This window comes from Molothrus ater, chromosome 7 (genome assembly GCF_012460135.2).
Source record: "Molothrus ater isolate BHLD 08-10-18 breed brown headed cowbird chromosome 7, BPBGC_Mater_1.1, whole genome shotgun sequence".
Lineage (NCBI taxonomy): Eukaryota > Metazoa > Chordata > Aves > Passeriformes > Icteridae > Molothrus > Molothrus ater.
Window position 1 is genome coordinate 26713158 of NC_050484.2, and position 19455 is coordinate 26732612.

The 19455-nt window shown below is 38.9% G+C and overlaps 1 protein-coding gene across 1 annotated transcript in view; it reads right to left on the reverse strand.

Annotated features, from left to right (window-relative positions):
- The window catches only part of CLASP1 (cytoplasmic linker associated protein 1), a 170684-nt gene that overhangs the window by 42357 nt on the left and 108872 nt on the right, over positions 1–19455 (reverse strand). The window contains exons 24-32 of the mRNA XM_054515484.1: positions 16229–16291; positions 12244–12347; positions 9753–9776; positions 8594–8838; positions 4957–5020; positions 3621–3623; positions 3219–3382; positions 2259–2337; positions 1842–1985 (exon numbers count right to left, since the gene is read on the reverse strand). Of these exons, the coding sequence (XP_054371459.1) occupies positions 1842–1985; positions 2259–2337; positions 3219–3382; positions 3621–3623; positions 4957–5020; positions 8594–8838; positions 9753–9776; positions 12244–12347; positions 16229–16291 (890 nt within the window). The remainder of the gene's footprint in view (positions 1–1841; positions 1986–2258; positions 2338–3218; positions 3383–3620; positions 3624–4956; positions 5021–8593; positions 8839–9752; positions 9777–12243; positions 12348–16228; positions 16292–19455) is intronic.

The window sequence follows — 19455 nt, forward strand, 5'->3', positions numbered from 1 at the left end:
GCCTAGATTGGCTCTTGATAATCCAATTCACTATTGCATAATAAATTTATAAGTCTGTTAACTACAGTCCTGACAAAGATAATGGCCAATGATTGCTTATAAATCCTTAGCTGCACTGTTTCTTCTAAAGCCTCTGGTTTGTACTATGTTCTTAATAAAATCATAGTACAGCAATGGTATGATGAAATAAAGATCACCTGTGCATTTGTTTTTAGTAGCCTAAATTAGCTGAACTGTGTAATGATTTATTTGGAAACTACTGGCAACAAAGGCAAATCCACGTCACATGCAGGTTTAATAAAAAGAATTTTCATTCAGTAATCTCTTGCCAGCCCCAAGGCACTTGCCCAAGTACCACTCAGGTAGAGTTTGCTGGAAGTTTTGCCAGAGCTGTGCAAGACATTGGAACAGACAGAAGGATGGACAGCACACAGTGAGCAGCTGCTCCCCACAGCCCACAGGGAACAGCACAGATCCAATCTTCCAGCTGCAGCAGATACTCTCTGCTTCCCACTGCACGCAGCAATGATGACCCCTAATGGTGGAATGTTTCTCCTGCTGAGCAATATGAAGAGATTTTGCTTTTCAATGCATATTTCTACTTAAAATAATTACAACTTCCCCTCACAGCCCAGCAGCCAAATAAACTGCTTGAGATTCACCTAAACTGTAGCACAGAAGCAGCTGCTTTGCCTGATCAATTCTTTCTGACTTTGGACAGCGAAACATTAAAATGCAAATCCATATTCCAGATCTAAGTCCAGAATTTAAAGTATCCCTTTTTTCCTGAGGGAGATTGTCTTACAGAAGCAAGTTTCAGTTACAGTGCTGTGAATAATCCCTCCAGGAAGTCTTCAGAAAAGAGGATATTCCTTTTTCCCCCAGAACCAATCATCTTTTATATGAGCAAGCAAACAGCACACGCCCAAACAGCTTCTTTGAAGCCTTCCTTCAGCTGCTGGATAATGCTGCATACATGTGTGTGGGAGCACATTTGATATCCAGCAATCTTTTCATCAGAATCAAATAAAAGTAATTTTATTATTTCCAAAGTTATAAAATTGCATGTTATTCTAGTATTTTAAGCCACCATTTCATGTGCATATAATGTAAAGTTCTCATAGAATTTTTACATTCTGGAATTATTAACATTGGGCTGGGATTTTTAAATCCAAGTTCATCTCAAGGCCTTTAACTCCTACTGGAAATAGAAGGTAATTTTAAATTGTGTTACAGATGCCAGCTCCATAAAACTAAGTCTTGCTTTTCTCTTGGGAGAGATGAGTATCACTAGCTGTCCCATTTTAGCTTGCCTGACACTTGCATTGAGAGCAAGAGAAAGAACAAGGTAACTATTACCCAGGCCTGACCTAATTGTGTCAGTTTTTTCCAGGTAGAGATAAACACACAGCACTTAAAAGAGAAGGGTTGAGAGCCCCTGGCAGCTTACTGATTTGTTTACTTTCTTTTAACAACATTATAACACTGAAGTTGTATTAGATTTTTCAGTCTACAAAGCACAAAGCCTTCACCTAAACAAAATACAAACCTAGAGATATTTCCAGAATGCTCAAGAAAAAGCACATTTTCAAACCATGATCTCTTTTTGTATGGTAATAGTAGCTAAAGTCACACAAGTAAAAAAATATATGAAGACATGTTTCAGAATTGTGTGTGGGCTGAATTGACAGTTTTGTTTGGACAGTGAGGTATGTAAAATCAGGAATTATTAAAGTTTGAGTCTGATCACTGAACTTTTCATTACCTTTATGACAGGTTTGTTTTTTTTCTCCTTCCTGAAGAGCAATAATTACTACAATTACTTCATCCTCCTGGCTTACCTTTCTCACATCTGAGCTCTTTGGTTCTGTAGTCCAAGTTATAATTCTAGATACAGCAAGTCTTGTCTCACTGGAATTCACAAAGTCTGTTGGATCCATCTGTCTTGCCAAGGACTCAATATACTTCAGGATGGCAACTTTGACCTGAGAAATGCAAAGGGATTTGTGAAGCTCAGGAGTTGACAAAGATGCATTTTTTCCATAGGAACAGATCCCACTACAGACTGACAAGACTTACATCACATGGTGGGGAAGAAGTATCCCTGGGACATGTCTCCAAGTTGCCAATACAGTTTCTATATCATGCCCATAATACAATAATTACCTTCTCATGAGTTCTATGCTTTATGACATGCCTGACATGACAAGCTAAGACAAGCACATTGATGCTTTAGTGAAATGGCTTTTGATACTGACCTTCAGGTTTGGTGTCTGGGTCTGATCTACAATAAACCTCATCAAAATGTTAAATTGCTGATCAAATGGAAAAGAATCCCTGTCCAAAGGAAACAAAAGCAAAGATGTAATGCAACATAAATGAAATTAACTCAATAACTCAAAGCTTACATTGCAGATTTCAACACACTTTTCTTCTTGGTAACTTTACCATCAATAAGAAAAACTCTAAGCTTAAGGATTAGCTAGTGATTGACAAAATACTGGAGAAAACTGCTAAATCAGCAACTTTGCACACTGTTACTCTACTGTCTGTACACTTCTGTTGGCATGCCTGTCCATTTCATTTCAGACTCTGCTTTGCTCCCTTATCTCTAGAAGCAGCTTGGTTTATCTTGTCCTTAGGTTTCATACCTGGTTTTGATCTCTCTCCTCTTTTTTCCCCACTATTTTCTCCTAGATTATGACTAGTTTTTCTTTTCTTTTTTAATTATCCTATTTCTAGAATGAGCTCATCTTTACTGTAATAGTATCCTGTGCTGGACACACTTTGCAAAAGACATGGAGTACACAATTGGTGTGAACACTGCAGTAGCATTCAAGGTCTTATCCTGACCTGTTATTTGTGTTTGAACAACATGAAAGAGGTGCTGAACTTTGTGGTAAAGCACCATTCATATTCTGAATACTGCATTTTTTGGGTACCTGACAATCAAAAAAACCTGGTATCTGAGCATACACCCCACAAAATGCTAAAATTAATCCATTATGTATTTTGAAATTTATGCTTTGAAGTTATTTATTTAGAAGAGAGACTTCTTAATTCAATACTTAAAACACTGTGACGTAACTTTTTTCTCCTTTATTCTGATATTCATCAAGATTGAGCCCTCAAAATGCACAGCACTGCTGGATTTCTAAAATCACACCTTCCTGTAATCCCAAAAAACCTCAGCAACATTTGCCATCTGAGTACTCTACCTGGTGACATCCAGAGCTTTTTGAACCTTTGCCTGCACAGACCCCAACAAATCTGCTCCCATTTTCTTTAGCAACTGGGTCAGGAGAACAAAAAGCCAATCCTGCAAGTCATCTTTATGAATGATGATGAAATCAACCAGGGTTTCCAGAAACATGCTGAAGACCTATAAAGAAAACAAGTGTCAGAAAAACAAATACAGTTCTTAAAACAAAAATATTCAAAGGGGAAGGGGGTTTACAGTCTGAGTTTCATGATGATTTTGTTATAAGAGTTTCATGAATGAATGATTTTAGTGACTACATTGCTCTGGGAAAAAAATCAGGCAAGACATGTCTAAAATGTGTTGTATTAAAAAAACCACATGTAACAAATGAAGGAAGGAAGGGGTAGGAAACACTTACTCTCTGTTGGGAATTCCACGGCAAAGCAGGCCATGCAACAAAACAAACCACTCGTTAGCACACAGAGTGATCAAGGATGCAGTTTCTCAACAGATAAAAGACACAGTCATTCAAAGTTGACATTTTCTTAAAACACAATCTCTTATTATATGCCTTGGATCAGATTCAGTCTCATCAGTCAAGAAAGTAACATATGTTTATATACAGTTATATGAATAAAGTTAATGTGTTTAACACCATAACTAAAGAGTTTGTATCAGTAATTCTACAGAAGCAGTGAGGAAAACAGATCACTGCTGCCACAAAGGATATACTTGAGCCCAGTGTGCAATAAACTCCCACCTTACTCAGAAATTGGAATTATTTTGCAAACAAATAATTACACCTTTGCCCTTTCTACTACACAAACCTTGGGGAACTTACCTTGGGCATTAAGAACTTACAGGTAGGTAAGTTGTACAAGCTTGGCGAGACCTGTGGGACAGCTGGCCCACAGTAGAATTAAGGCAAAAAATGCACATTTTGAGCAGGACCTGTGACAGGCTACTCTGCTTGCCCATGGAATTTCCACTCAACAATCATTTATTAAAACTGGTTTACCAAGAGGTCTTGAAGTACAATGATTTATACAACTTATTCTTTCTCAAACTGCATTTAATCCAGCTGCTAATGTTTTTACCCAGCCATATTGGTTTTCCTCAACTAGCAAAACTCAAAAAAGGGCATGAAATTCCATATTCCTTTTTCCCTGCTCTTCCTTAGCTGTCCATAGAAATCCACTAGTCTTGAACATGCCTATGGACCCTACATCCCCATTCTGTGGCCCACTTCTTAAAAATGTTTGTAAATTCATGCCACAGCCTTTAACTTCCAAGGTCAGTGATTTAAGGAAGGCAAAGTAGCTGGATTAAAGACCTTGATTATGAGAATCAGAATAGTATCTTGGTGAGACACCTACTCCCAGGTGCACACAACACACAAACCCCAGTGGCTGTGATGTGGCTGGCTCATGACCCCTAGAGGACCACTCTTCCCTGTGCATCACCAGAAATACACCCTAGAGAAGTGCAAATCAAACTGAACTCCTGGCTCCAGGAGGTGACCTCTGGAAGGCACTAGGCTGCTCCTCAGGCAGCATGGAGTAGCCAGCTCCTATCAACATGAGAGAGACTGAGACACATCCCCTCCTTGTAAAACAAATGTAAACCAAGGAAATTTTCAAATGCCAGTTTTCCCCAGCAGATGGCAGGGGGAATACAAGCCACTCATCTTGGAACAGTGCCAAATGTGCACACACAGTAATGCAGGAGAGTGAGCCAAGGCTTTGTGATCTTACCTTGCTGTGAGGGTCAGCAAACATGCGAGTAAATATTTCACACAGCCTTTTTAACTCCACTCGGCTAAAATACATAAATAAAACACAACATTAATGCCAACGTTTTAGTTGCAGCATAGAAAAGAAAAAGCAGCTAATAAATATTAACAGCTGAAAGATCTAACCCTCTTTATTTAAATGTTACTTCAGTCACACTTCTGAAAACTTTGTCTATCTAGGCAAAGCCTTTACTGGCACGTCAGTTTAACTGCTGGGATCACCAGTTTTACATTAAGAATCTAAGAAACACTTTTTTTTAAAAATCTTAAACCAGACAATTTTCTTTTCTGCTGCTTTTATTTTTTTTAATATTCTGGATTACAGAAGGCAACTTGAAATGTGCATGTTTGCGAGGCACTTAGTTTCTGTCTCGGTCAAGGTTGCTGAATCACTGAATTGTGCATTTTTTTCACCTTAAACATAGGTTTTTCAAGTCTCCTTTGTGTCAAGGATTTCAAATTTTCAAGTAAAATCAGAACTTTCTGGTTATATACTAATCACATCTTTTGGGTTAAATTCCCAGTTGCTTCAGTAGTATCAGTCTAGAATTACAGATTATTAACAGATTCAGAACGGACTCCAAAGTCTGACAGCAGGCAGGCACATTGAGGAGCCAAACATATAGAAATGGAAGAGACATTAACGAATGGCCAACTATTAAATCAGAAGATAATTACATCAAGGAACAATCTAACTTCCTATTTGTAAGAGATTATTAGCTGTTCAGTAGTGCTCTTTTTATGGCAGGAGGAAAAAAGAATGATGCATGAGATACTGAGTTGGAGTCAAACGCAGAACTCTTTGGTGCCAAAGCTCTTATCTGCAATGTATTGAGAAGCCTTAGCTTTCCTGCAAAGCAAACTGGCAAAAAGGACAGAAGCTTTTCTTGTTTATGGTGCAAACAAAACCAGAGCAAGGCAGTTAGGTTACATTTCCTGCATACTACGGATGCTAATGGACATTTTTCACAATTACAATGAAACCAAAGCAACTAGTGAAATGAACACTGACTGCTCAGAGAAGAGTTACTGAAGATTTTGACTAAAGGGAATGTATTTCCAGACCAATAATAATTCTACAATCCACCAACTTCGCTCTTTCTAAAAATAATCTTCGAACAGGCCAGAATAAGGCAGTAGTCTACAGATGCTTTATGTTACATTGTTTCTAAGAAACACAGAACTTCTTTTCCCCCAATAAATCTATGCATGAAAGGCTGATTAAATTTTAAAAGGGCACAAAACCAATGGGTTTAAGAGTCTGGTAGAGAGGGAAAAGTCTTCGTAACAACATCACAGTAAGCTGTCAGCTTAATTCAGGGTGAGGCTGCACAGGCTCAAAATGACTACAGCACTCTCCTGACATCATGCAGATTGCAGGTCTCTGAATGAACCCTTGTTTATTACTCTAATGAATTTCCTTTCTGGACAAAGGTTATATAAAGTCAGCAAGTATATGCATGTCTGTTTCTAAAAGCTCACAGACCCAAGGTAACAATGCAAGCACTAAAATGCAACAGGTAGTGGAAGAACATTTCCTTAAGGGACTCGTTTGCCTTGTTTTATTTAGGAGACCTTACGGGGAGCCCTTAAAAAAGTAGGCCACATAAAGCTCTATAAAACAAAGAGGATGGGAAAGTGCACATCTCTGGATATGCAAATCCCAGCTAACACAGGATCAGCCATCTTTCAGTTCAGAATACTAAAGAAAACCCAGCCACATCACCGCCTCTTATTAATGTGTTTCACCACAACAGAAGGCATCAGGTTTAATTACAAGACAGACTTGCCCCTTGGACTAATGACCTTGATGATGTTCTCAAGATGCCGTGGGAACAAGCAGGATGATAAAATCTAATCATTAGAACAGGCACCAGATCAACTCTGAACCAAGGAGGAAGCAGATCAAAAGAAAACCAAAATGAAATACAGAGAACTAATCACAGTATCAAATTTAAAAAATAACTGCACAGAGGTGTAGTTTCTGGGACAGATTTAACAATTATTCAGGATCAAAGCTAAGACAACTTGCTAGCTTGAGGGACTGGTGACAGCACAGTTCAAAAACTACAACCAGCAGGGTTGAAATCAAGAGTTTAATTCCACCAGTATTTCTGCTAAGATCTACTGACCTGGATAAACAGCCCATCACCAAAACTTCTCAGAGCTTCCTCCCTTGCAACTATCCCCAGCAGCACTCCAAACCTTGCTTATAATCCTCACACACTTTTGTGGCAAAATCAAAATCTCACCCAACTTTTTCATAAAAGTAATGAGGTGCCACAGTTTTTCCACACAGTTTGTTAAAGAGAAAGAAAAAAGACAACATACATGGTGGAAGTATCTTTTAAGAGACTCAGAAATAGACCACATCAAAAAGCATCTGTGATCTAGAGACTAACTACCCATTTTAAAAACCTGTAGCACTTCCCATTTAAGGCCTGAATTACATCATGTGAAGTGCTAGAATATTTTTATAATGGCAAGAAACCAACTTTTTCAGGCCTGCCCTCAGCACACTTTTATTCAGACTGTTAACATGAACCATCAAATTCTTTTCAGCCAGTGTGAAGCCCTTTTAAAATAGAAACAATTGCACAAACCCCAAGTAGGGAGGCTCTAAACAACCACTTATAAACTTGGCTATAATTTAAGTACATATGATTCGTAACAGAAAAATAAAATTGTCATTCACAACTATTTGTGAACGTTACCTTCAAAGAAGCCAAGAGATAAACAGCTTATTTCAAACACTTTCTCCATAAACTAAGGGTGAAATGTCTATGGCCTGAGAGCCAGCTGTCTGCTTAATGTGACCTGTGGCCATAGGGAGTTTCCAAATGACTACTGGATAATTCTGAGACCTACTGGGTAATTCTAAAACCTCTTTAAAGGCGTGATGTGCCAAAGGTGTTTGAAGGGGTTATGTGGTTCTCAGCAAGGGAAAAAGGTCTCCCTCTGCTACTATATGCAGTTTCAGAGCTGGTACACATACTTCACAGCCCTAAGAAACTTCCCTCTACATTACACACTACGTCATTTATACGACACAAGTTTCTGATATAAAATTTTTCAAGAGTTACAAACAGGATCTATAATTACACCTAACACAGCCTTCATAAAGAGTCAAAGTACAGCCAGCACCAGCACTGTCTGATCTCAGCTTTGAAACACACACCCCAAGTCATTTTAAAGTAAGTGCAATGTTTGCTTCACCAACTAAATTGCCATGGGAAAAAATACTGAGGGTTCAAACAGGCTAATGTAAAAATGGCACCACCCTTAGAGTATGTTAACAACAGCACCACTGTGGGAAATTTCACTGTGCTACAACAACACCTATCACTGGAGGTCTTCATGAGACAAATGAAGGCTAGAAGAAGACAGCATGCTGACCTGAGCCCTTTCTACACTACTGCCACCAATTATTCTGATGACACAGCAGAAACCTTTCCAAAAATTAACTGCAATCCCACATTGTGGAGACAGAGCCTTCACATGGAAGACACTACCTGTCTCCATAAGGCAGGTACATAATACTGTCTTCTGTCTGCAGTCATTCCTAATGAATTACTGACACCAGAAAACTATGAAGTCACCTCAGTGTCCTCTGGCTCTTCAGTAGATTCTGAAGGCCTATGAGCCCCTCTTTCCTTTCAGACCAGTTGGAGCTGGCGCAGTGGTTGAGGACCTCAGCCACGTCTTCGGTCTGGCGCAGGTAGTGCGGAATGCCCCCGTTCCTGGAGCCGTAGGAGCGCTCCGAGCAGGCGCTGGAAGCGTCGCTGTTGGCATCGTCATCCGAGTACATCCCATAGGGCTCATACCTCCTCCTCACTGGCTTCTTCTGGAAAAGGGGAAACTCACAGTTATCAACTTATTTATAGTTACATTGAGGCCAAAAGCAAAACATTCTATTTGCAATCACTAAAAAGGAGATTAGTGCTACTGTGATAGTGACTGAAGTGTTTTAAAGATGTCACCATGCATTGCCTGCTTACCTCTTACAGCAGTGCAAGACAGAGCCCACTGATTTCAGTGTGAGTGACTCAGGGAAGAGAGCCTGCCTTCCCCAGCATGAAAATGATGTATTTATGCCCAGTAGAATTAAGTTACTGGTAATGAAATTAAATACAATACATGTTCTATTGGCAATAATGGTCAGTTCCATTGTTGCAGATACTATGACAATACAACCTCTACTTTAAAAAAAATAAAGATAAGGAAGAAATAGCTGAAAGAATCTGTGCTGGCATGCCCAGTCACTTTGATATCAATACTGAAGTGACTCTAGAAATGCACTGGATATGGGAGATGGCAATTTCTCTGTTAGTCTGGGCTAGGATTCTTTCCAGAGACTGCTAAGGGAGTTGAGTACTCAAATCCCACTCATTTCCATAGCATGGCATTAGAGGACCTAATTCCCTTAGGTACATCTTTAGGTACTGCCTTGATCTTTACAGAAAGAATAGTAGCATAATTGGCAGCAAAAAAAACCTCTTAAATAAACCTTAAAAAAACGGCGTTGACAACATAATGTATCAAAAAAAAAAAATCATCTATATTCTCAAGTGTTTGCTACAGAATTCCTTCCAGTGTCCAGTCCTGCAGGTCTTGGACTTATGAGCCAGCAGAGTTTTGCTTCCACTAGGACTGGAGGATTGAAGCATAGAAATTAACTCACGTGCAGTATCATGGGCGTTAGCAACAGGGTGGGGAGAGTTGGAAAGTAGAAATAAAAAGTCAAGAAAGCACTAGTACCTTGCTCCTGGAGTCTCCTAACAGCTGTAGGCAGGAAAATATTGAAGGGTGGGAAAAAGCATAGAGAATTATGTCAGAAGCTTATGTAGGGTTTGTTTTTGCAACAAAAACGTATAGCAAATGTGTCTAAGCAAATTAAAAAAAAATACAGTTTTTGCAAAATAAAAGTGGGTATAATAATGCCTGACTTTATCTCCTAACTGTTACACTACTCATATTGGCTACAATTTCCCTTAGGGATCTTGGAAGTGAGAATATCTGTTAAAACTTTTTAGGAGCAGATCTATACTCAGCACCTCTTTTCTTACTTTTAAGAAATCTACAATGAAAAATACCAGAGATTTTGGTAGTGATTTCTCTTTCCCCACATATTACTAGCAGCGTTTTTAGAGTCTTGCAGAGAAATCCTGATGTGAGGAAGTTGCTATCTACAGTACAGCACACTTAATCAACTTCACTTGCCAAGTTCTCTTTCAACCCACAGTTCTTACACCACACTGTTTTGAAGATTAGTTTCTTTTAAGACCCCCTGGTTGGCACCACTGGCTTAAAGGCCTTACTTAACAGCAAAGTTTCCATCACCCTTTGAGCTCTTCTGACAGACCCAAGCAATGATTCCCAGTATTGACACTGTGGGTTCAGGCCAAGTCCAGCTCAAAGAGAAGTAGTGGATCCAACAGTAATTGTACAGAGGGAGAAGAGGTCACAGAATGACCCACCATGTTTTGTTCCAATTGAGGATTTGGCTGAAGCCATCTTTGGAGAAGTTCTTTTCATTTCTTACTACATGGAAAAGACAACTCTCTGAAAACAAGGTTACTGGGTAAAAGCTGGCATCACAACAGTCTCTCAAAAGGAGCCTGCACAGGCTTTGTAAGTTGCCTGTTGTCAGAAGGCAATGAAGAGAAAACTGGGGTGGTGGGAAAGAAGGGATTAACAAGATTGTGTTGCATCTCCTGAAGCTGTACAAATTCAGACTGATCAACCAAGTCAGCAGCACCAGCTAGTTTCCTGCTAGACTTAAGTATTTCCCTTTTAAGTGCTCAACCCTTCAAAATTTTAACATTTCAGTTTAATGTTACTTAACATCAAAACTGGAATATTTAAAAGAGTACTCCAAGTCTTGCTGAAGATTAAGTCACACCCAAAGAAATCTCAGGGCTTAGCAGTCAATTGAAATACTGTGACACTCTCCTCCCTTAAGAAACATGTATTCAGCAGCTGCTCACATGCAAGGATAAAGGCTGATTTCATTTACACAGGCAAACCATTGTCTGTAATTATGTCCTGAACTGCTCTGGTAGCAAATTTGAGGTGCTGAGAGCAGAAATGGGCTCACAAGCTATTACATTTGGTGATGAAAATGCTCACTTAGTGATTCAAACCACTACATGCAATAGTCCCATCCATTGTACACTGCTCTACCTTTCTTTGTTCACAAATACTTTCTTTGTTTTGAAAGATAAATTTTGTAAAAAGGGCCACTTTTCTGGAAGTACTCTAATAGGTGCCATGAGCTGGGTGATAATCAGACATAAAAAGGAAAATGTTGGCCCTCCTTGGGGAAAGTGAATTAGGAAATGTAGAAAGGCCATCTATCACAAACACTGGCAACATGGTTCATCTTCCTTAATGTGCATCTGAGACAGATTCTGAGAGATCTGTTTCAATATACATCAGGAAATCCTTCCCTTGTTCAGGTCTACAGCTGGAGAAGACCAGTGGGTACCCAGCTAGCACTGTACAATAATTTCTCCCGCCTCTACAAATCCTCACTCCCCCAAATATTCGAGGTACATACAAAGGCTTATCATGTGCCTTCTGAAAAGACATTTTCTGGGCTCTATCCAAGAGATACCACAGTACAATAAGATTATACAGGACAGCAACATTTTTTAAAATGACAAAATTTACTAGGAAAAGCAGTGAATGGTTGAAAGTATTAGCAGCAAACCAGACAAATACAATTCAACTTACACCATAACAGCATGAGATGGTACAGATTCCATGCAAGCCAAGTTATGAGCTCTCTGTGTATCTACCCAGGTGCCAATAACACAGGGCAGAAACTTGTTCTTGCTAAAACCTGATCAGGAATTGACACTAACAGAGAATGCTGTTTTTCTGACAAAATCTTCATGCAGGTAATAGGACTGATGGAAATCTCTGACCCCCTGAGTGCTGAGCACCCTCACAGTGCTGGGCACATCCTCTGACAGCCAAGTGAAAGGCAAACAGCTGATTCAACCCATCCTGCAGCTGTAGTACCAACCCACAGCACTCTGTCTGACGACAGCTGCAGAGAAGTGACATGGAATCAGGAAAAACATACTGCTGCCAGTATACCCAAAGTCAAACCAGCAAAAGGTAACTCTACAGCATCAGACACTGGCACAATCAGGATAAAGCTATTTAGAAAGAGGAGAACATACGTACAGGTAACTTTAAGCCACTTTCCGGAGTTGGAAGCATTTTGTATTTTTCCTCTTACCAGTGCATCGGCCACAGCAGCCTCCAGATCTGTGCTGGTGCTCAGGACTCGCATGGCATTCACAGAAGCAGGCATCCTGCCTGGCTGTCCGAGCCCAAACCGGTCTGCACAAAAGACAACAGTGAAAGGGATTGTTCAATGATTCACATTCACTTGGAATCCTAATCAGGTGCCCCAGTAGTTCTCCCCACAGACTCTGGGAACTCACAGTGCTTTTCCATTAAATGCCCTTTTACCCAGAGCTCCACAGAGTCTGCCATTAGGGTAAGAAATAAACTATTGCCTGTTGGGCGTTGGAGGCAATTTTGGATCCTCAGGGCAACTTTTCATTTATTTATTTTAAGATGGGAAGCAGGGTATTTATTTTCTGTTTCTTTTTACTCAGTTGTCTCAAAGTTTTATTTTAATGTCAGAGACAGACAGGCCCATCCCAATCTGGCACTCTCAAAAATCAAGAGAGCTTCTCATTAACTTCAGAGAGATAGAACCATGCCCAGTGTCAAAACACGTAAATACTCGAGCACTCATCTATCCTGCAGCCTTTTCTCTCAGCAAGGATGTGAGACTAGCAGCACCAGATTAGTCTATTTTATGTCTCAAGGCTTGATTAACCAGTAGAATATACCCCTACACCTTCACAGTATAAAAATTAAGTTAACAACTCACTTGTGAAGTGACTCCAATTTCTGGTTCTCTTGAGAAGAAGTTTAAATTACAGAGCTCTATATCAAAACTGGTTTTGAGCAGACAATATAATCTTTTTTCCCTTTGAATTTGATGGCAAAGCTCTCAATGGCATCCAAAGCAATGGCATTGAGTTTAAAATGCCATTTACACTCCTAACATTAATTAATTTACTATCATTTGCCCAGTTTACCAAAAAAGTTACTGAAACTAGGAGTTTTTTTAGCAAAGACAAATTCAGAAAAGCCCACTAGCAGAGCTATGACAGAATCAGTAACTTAAGTATCACAGGCCAGGTTCTGGCAGCCGAGTCCTTCTGGAGCGGGGTGGGGGCAAATCAGATACCAAATACTGGGATCCTGGCTCTGGTCCATAAGCAGAAAGATTGGTTATGACATTCCAAGTTTTTCTTCCTATGTGGGCTGTTGTTTGCTCATGGAGGGCTTAGACCATCCCTCCTGGAACATATGTTACACCTCTGTCCCTGTGCCCACACATGCCAACAGGAGTTTTGCCAGCAAATTCAGCAGTGCACGGATCAAGCTGCAGGAACCCATTTAAGAGACCTTCAGCTGATCCACATCAAGCAGCAGGAGAGTGGGGTCAAGTCACACAGGTCTTTTAATACTTCATCTATAATTAATTTAACAGTGGAGAAATACTGCTTATCAAACTGCTGAACCATATTGTGGATTTGCTCAAAAGTGAGGCCAAACACAGGTATTCAGCAGCTTAATGTGTTTTTGGGGAAAATACTGCATATCAAAAATTTCATTGCTTTTTCCTTTATGAACCTACTGCACTGAAATATCTTTTAGGGATTAGCTCACACTGACATGCATAATTTATATCACAGATTGAAGCTGGCCAGTTCTACTGTCCTAATTACAAAGCTTTATTCAAGATTAAGCTACTGCGGGGATATAGGGAAGATTTTTGAAGTCCAAAGTATTTTGAAAAGAAAAAAACCCTGCAGACTAATATTTATTTCAAACAGAAGTGATACCTATCAAAATTTACTGTTTCTTAGAGTTATGTACCCAGACAAGACATTTCTGATTTACAACAAAAGCACATTTTCTACAAAACACGTTACAAGGGAAAAAAAAAAGAAACAAATTTCTTAGAACTACTGCCAAAAAGTAATCAAATCATGACATTTCACGAAGAAATAAAAGTTGAATGTGTTATTACTATCCCCTTTTTTAATGCACTTGGGTCAAAGAATAATTTCAAATATGAAGATGAAACAGTGCTTTATTCCTAAAATGGAAAAGTCTGTGCACACTTAACAGAAGCACAGAGATGACAATGCAGTAGGTCTGACTGAAACTAAAGACACCACTACAGAGATATATACACTATAAAGTTGTACAGAGGACAAGGATTTTCCTAAGTATAAATGAGATCTGGTATAGTACAAGGGCTGCAACTGTTAAGTTCTGGACTTGGTTTTATATTTAAATCCAAACCAATTACATTACTCAAGTGTTACTGAGATCAAAATTTGGCTTTAACTTTTGAAACTACATAGCATGAAAATAATGTTTTTGAATAAATTTAGAGTTACATTAGAAAAGGGAAGATAGTTGGTTGGGGTTTTTATTAAAATGAAGAACAAAATGACAAAGTAATTCAATTGTAGATCAGTTTAAATACCCAGCATAAAGAAACAAAATTGAGCTTTTTTAACACATTAAGTACAGTGTGGCATGCTGGCTTCTATCTCCATGGCTATCAGGAATCTTCTGAACTACTTTGTTCAGTGTTTTTGAATTTACAACACCCAAGTAACTACTCCAGGTTTCTTCCCCATGACACTGCTGCCATCCTGGAGTGCTGAAATAAGAGCACAGGAGAGACCTCAATGTATCTCTGATGTGGGGCTGGGAATACACCTGGCTCCAGGAATAACCAGCACAGTCAAGCCCAAGGTTACTGGGCAAGAAATCTGCAGATGATGCTCTGGCCATATTCCCTCATCTCCCTGGCTAGATTCATTCATTATACTTGTTACAAACTTGGTGAAAATTTGCAACCATCATTATTAATTGTATTTTGCCATTTTTTAGAATATTTTGGCCTTCTGTAGCACACAGGTAACCATAAAAAATTTGATTATGCTTTGTACCAAACCACAGGAGCCAAACATGAAGTGACTATCACAGGAAGTCAAAAGCAAACAAAGCTTAAATCTGTATTACATCTGAGCTATTTCAAATATTTTTAATTATTTTGGTTAAATACAAATTCAAATTGTTATCTGACAAATGCCAGTCAAATTAGCTTGCATCATTTCTGTTGAGTAACATGATAAGGGAAATGTTTTGAGAATTTTAATTAAGTGACAGCCATTTAACTAGACTCATGAGAAACACAGTATTTTTCACTCCCTATCTGAAGGGTGTTAATTAAATAACTTTCAGTATAACAAATTCCTTTTAAGATTTTATCCTCCAAGAAAACACTGAAGCCCTCATCTTCTACATTTTCTTTGTCCCCACAATTAAATCCATGTTGTCCCAAAGCTAGCACTCATTCAATTATTTTTAAGATTCCCAGTAAAATATCCTTATTTCAAAAGGAATTATGGGTTCTCCATAACTGCAAATCCAGTACAGGAGTGGGACAGAAGTAACTGGAATCTGCAGATTTTTCTCATGACATGTAACCATCAGTCACATTATGCAAAGCCCAGCGAAATTAAGAGATTTTTTTTTTTCTTTCAAAAACTTCCATGTACTTTGGACAAGGCCTTGAAAAGTATATGAAGGATGGATCAGCATGTGTTATGCTCCAAAGTTCATTCTGAAAGCTCATCAGCTGCTTATTTTTTGCTGCTTTTGTGTATTTTGGAGAGGATTCCACAAAGAACTTTCATTAATAGAGACAGGAGTCCAGAATATTTAGTAATAATGGGATAAAACCCATTGGGATCCTGTCCTAGGCACTGGAAAGTGCTACACTGCTAAAGAGGAAAAAGAATCTGCAAGTACTCTGCATCAGTCCGGATTTAGCCCATGCTGCACAACTGATCCAATTTACAGGAGAATTGAGAAAGCCCTGGATCACCCTTTGTTTAAACACTGTTCACAATGTTCCTAAAATGCACAAAATTAAAAACATCCAATAAATGAAACTCAAAACAAAAAGCCACGTTGAACAAAAGCAGAACAGAAAGCCCGGCAGCGGTGAGAAGCACATGCCAAGTGCTGGCTGATGCACACGATGGCAAATGTTAAGATGGTGTAAAACAAGACTACGATTAAGAAGCGGATTCATGCAGTTAGCGCTTGTTCACCTGACTGCCCAACAGAATCAGCAGTGGAGAGAGCACTAGTGGACCTGGAATGACGTCGAGAAGCTGCAAGTAGAAGGAATGGCAACACCCACAGGATTAACACACATTGAACCCGAGACAGAAAATGCCACAATCCAAAGGGGATGCGTGTGAGCGCCACCGGCAGAGGTGTTTGTTTCATAGTGACAGGGAATGGCGCTGCGCGTGGATGCGGAACAGCGACAGTGCGAGCCCCGCCGCCGCCTGCAGCTCCCCCCTTCCCCATGGCCATTAACACGATGCATGACAGAACTCATCTGGAACAGTCCCAAACTGGGTGCAGCTCAGCAAAAACACCCCGATGCACATCAGTCACGTTCCAGACCTGCAGGTCTGGCAGGCGGCCGTCATGAGAACGTGGAGCACGTAACTACAGAGAAGGGTTTAGATGTGTCTGATCTAAACCCCAAAGTGAAGCTATGAGGAATGGTTACGAATTGTGCTTGCAGGTATTTTTCCACAACGTTCTAGCCTATGCATAATAAAATCAACGTTAACAAAGAGAATGCGTAACCACATAAGTAGGAAGAGTCATACAGGGAGGTCACCAACCACTGCACAGGTCCTCGGGTTGGTTTCTTTTCCAAGTAAACACACGTACACACATATTCAAGTGTTGCTACTTCCAAAGGTCCCTTGCTTTTAACAAATTTTGCATACATGTTTCTTGAACTTTAGTATGTACATGCAGAGCTAAGGAGAATATGCACATCACACGCCCATCTAGAATGACACATGTATACAAATTGTTAGAAGCAATGGAGTGCACACAGTAGCAGAGGAGCCTAAGCCAAATATAGCTCCCACTTCAATTCCCAGTTGTTAGCAGCACATCAATCAAAAAATGCCTTTGGAGAGGTTTTCAGTTCTTGGCTTCAGCATACAAGTGAGTTCTTTATGAAAGCAAATGAAGAACGGGCCCAGTCATTCCCAAATTACACAAACTTAGTCTTTCTAAAGTTTTCCCTATGTCTAGCAAAGGACATGCTCACCAGCTCAAAGCAACTGACCCAAGAAACTGATTGTTCATTTAAGCAATTCATCACCACAGACTCACTGAAGGCCTTGCTGCTTTAACATCATAACTAGTACTGTCAAGAAACTGAAAAAATAAAGCAGAATCACCTTACAATACAAATAGGCTTTGTCAATTATGCACATAAGTGTGCAGCATAAAATTCTAAGTCGTCCGTTTAAGGCAAAGCATTCATAAACACAAATACTAATATAATGAAATAGGAATCAGCAACGTGAGAAGAAAAAAATGTTGGGTTTTTCTGACTTTGAGAGCTTCACTAAAAGCTATATGTAATGTGGCCTTTAGCCATGGAAAACACATGCATTTATTGAAGAGAATTATCCCACTGATGTGGTAAGTAAAACTCATCAAAGTTTTGCATGATCAATGCAGGATTATGGACTGAACCTCACAATTAAGGTTCATAGGTCACAATTGCTTTCCTCCAAGCCAGCCACTGTGCCCCTGTGGAGACCACTGTAAGATCAAGGCCCAGGGAGAAACAAGAATAAAAAAAAATGTTAAAAACCTACATCTCTGCAAGGAGGCTGACTGTTTTTACTAACTTAGGAAGCAGGATTCATGATACACAGACATGTGTATGCCTGTACTGCAGCCCTAAAACAACAGGATGTCAGTGCTGACATTGACCATAATGCCATTAAATACAACAGTCTTGTCATTTCCATTTAGTTATTCTAAATATAATTCACAAATATACAAGTTAATCTTTATAAGCAAAAAAAAAAAGAATGGCAGAAAACCAGACTATGAACAGCAGGAATATATTACCTTTGCATTATTGCAAGATTAACTGGGTTCTAAAAATACTGTAAGAGAACCACATTGTTTTGGCTTGAACTGACATATATAAATTTCTTTGAGATGAATAACACACCACATAATTAACAAATTCATGAACATATTTGATCTTAAAGCTTTTCAATGAAAACACAAGAAAAGGTAATAAGGTAACAACTACATTGTGTTATTGTTGTTACATTGATATTTCCTCCCCATGTAACCTTTATGACCTAATAACAATGTATTTATTGAAAAGCATTACTCTTCAGGTAATTAAAAATCATGAACTAAAATGAGATTATGCTTTCCTCACAATAAAACAGTATAACACACATCTGTAACTGACTGTACACTTATAGTCAGTGTAAGAGTCGGACTCAACACTGGTGGAAGTCCAAAGCTCACACCAACTATGGTTCTGATACACTGCATTTACTTTTCAGAACAAGGGCTCAAGGCAGTATTTCAATGACTGTATTGTCAATAAAATAAACAAAACACAGCACAGTGACATAGAACACTGACAAATTAATACTGAAACCCAGCTTACTTATACATTTTGGCTGGAGGAAAAAAGCTTCATTCAGAATTAAAGCTAGGCAGGTTAACTATAAAAATAAGCTACAGATATGGATCAACTGTCTTTTTCTAGATCTGGTATGAAATCAGCTTAATTTAATCAATAAAATGTTCATCTATTTATCTTAAAGAGCTATGAACCAAGTTATGAGTGCAAAGTTGAACTCCTTCCATTTTTCAGCAGAAGTTGAGATAATAATGTAAAACAGATTATTTTATAGCTCAATATAATGAAGTCATTGAACCCAAAAGCTTCTCCAATATTAAAACTTATGCTCTGTTCCATTTAAACATTACATCATACAACTATATTTTGTCACAATGTGCAAAATAGATACTGTAACACCATTCTTCAATAAATTACTACATAAATGAAGAGGGTCTGGAGATTACTGTACTTCATGTCTGAGATGACAAGTTTTGATACAAGAAGTAATGTATTTGGTTGACATATGATATGGCATTTGATCAGAAACATTAACTATCTTGCTGTATTCAGCATTGTGCAGAAAAACTTCTGCATAAGGTAAGCGTAATGAGATTTTCTATTTGTACTGTACACTTTAACTGCAGTTTAATGATGCTCCTTTAAAATCTCAGTCTTTCCTAGGTTTTACACTGCCTGACAAAGTTTCCTACAGCATGTGCAACTTAATTATGATTGACTATCCTGTAAAACCTCTACCAAAAGAGAGCTGCTATCTCCACTGGAGGATTCAGGATAGAAATTATATACTGTAACTGTACCTAGCTGTAAGAAAATCCAATCATGAATAATTGAGTCACT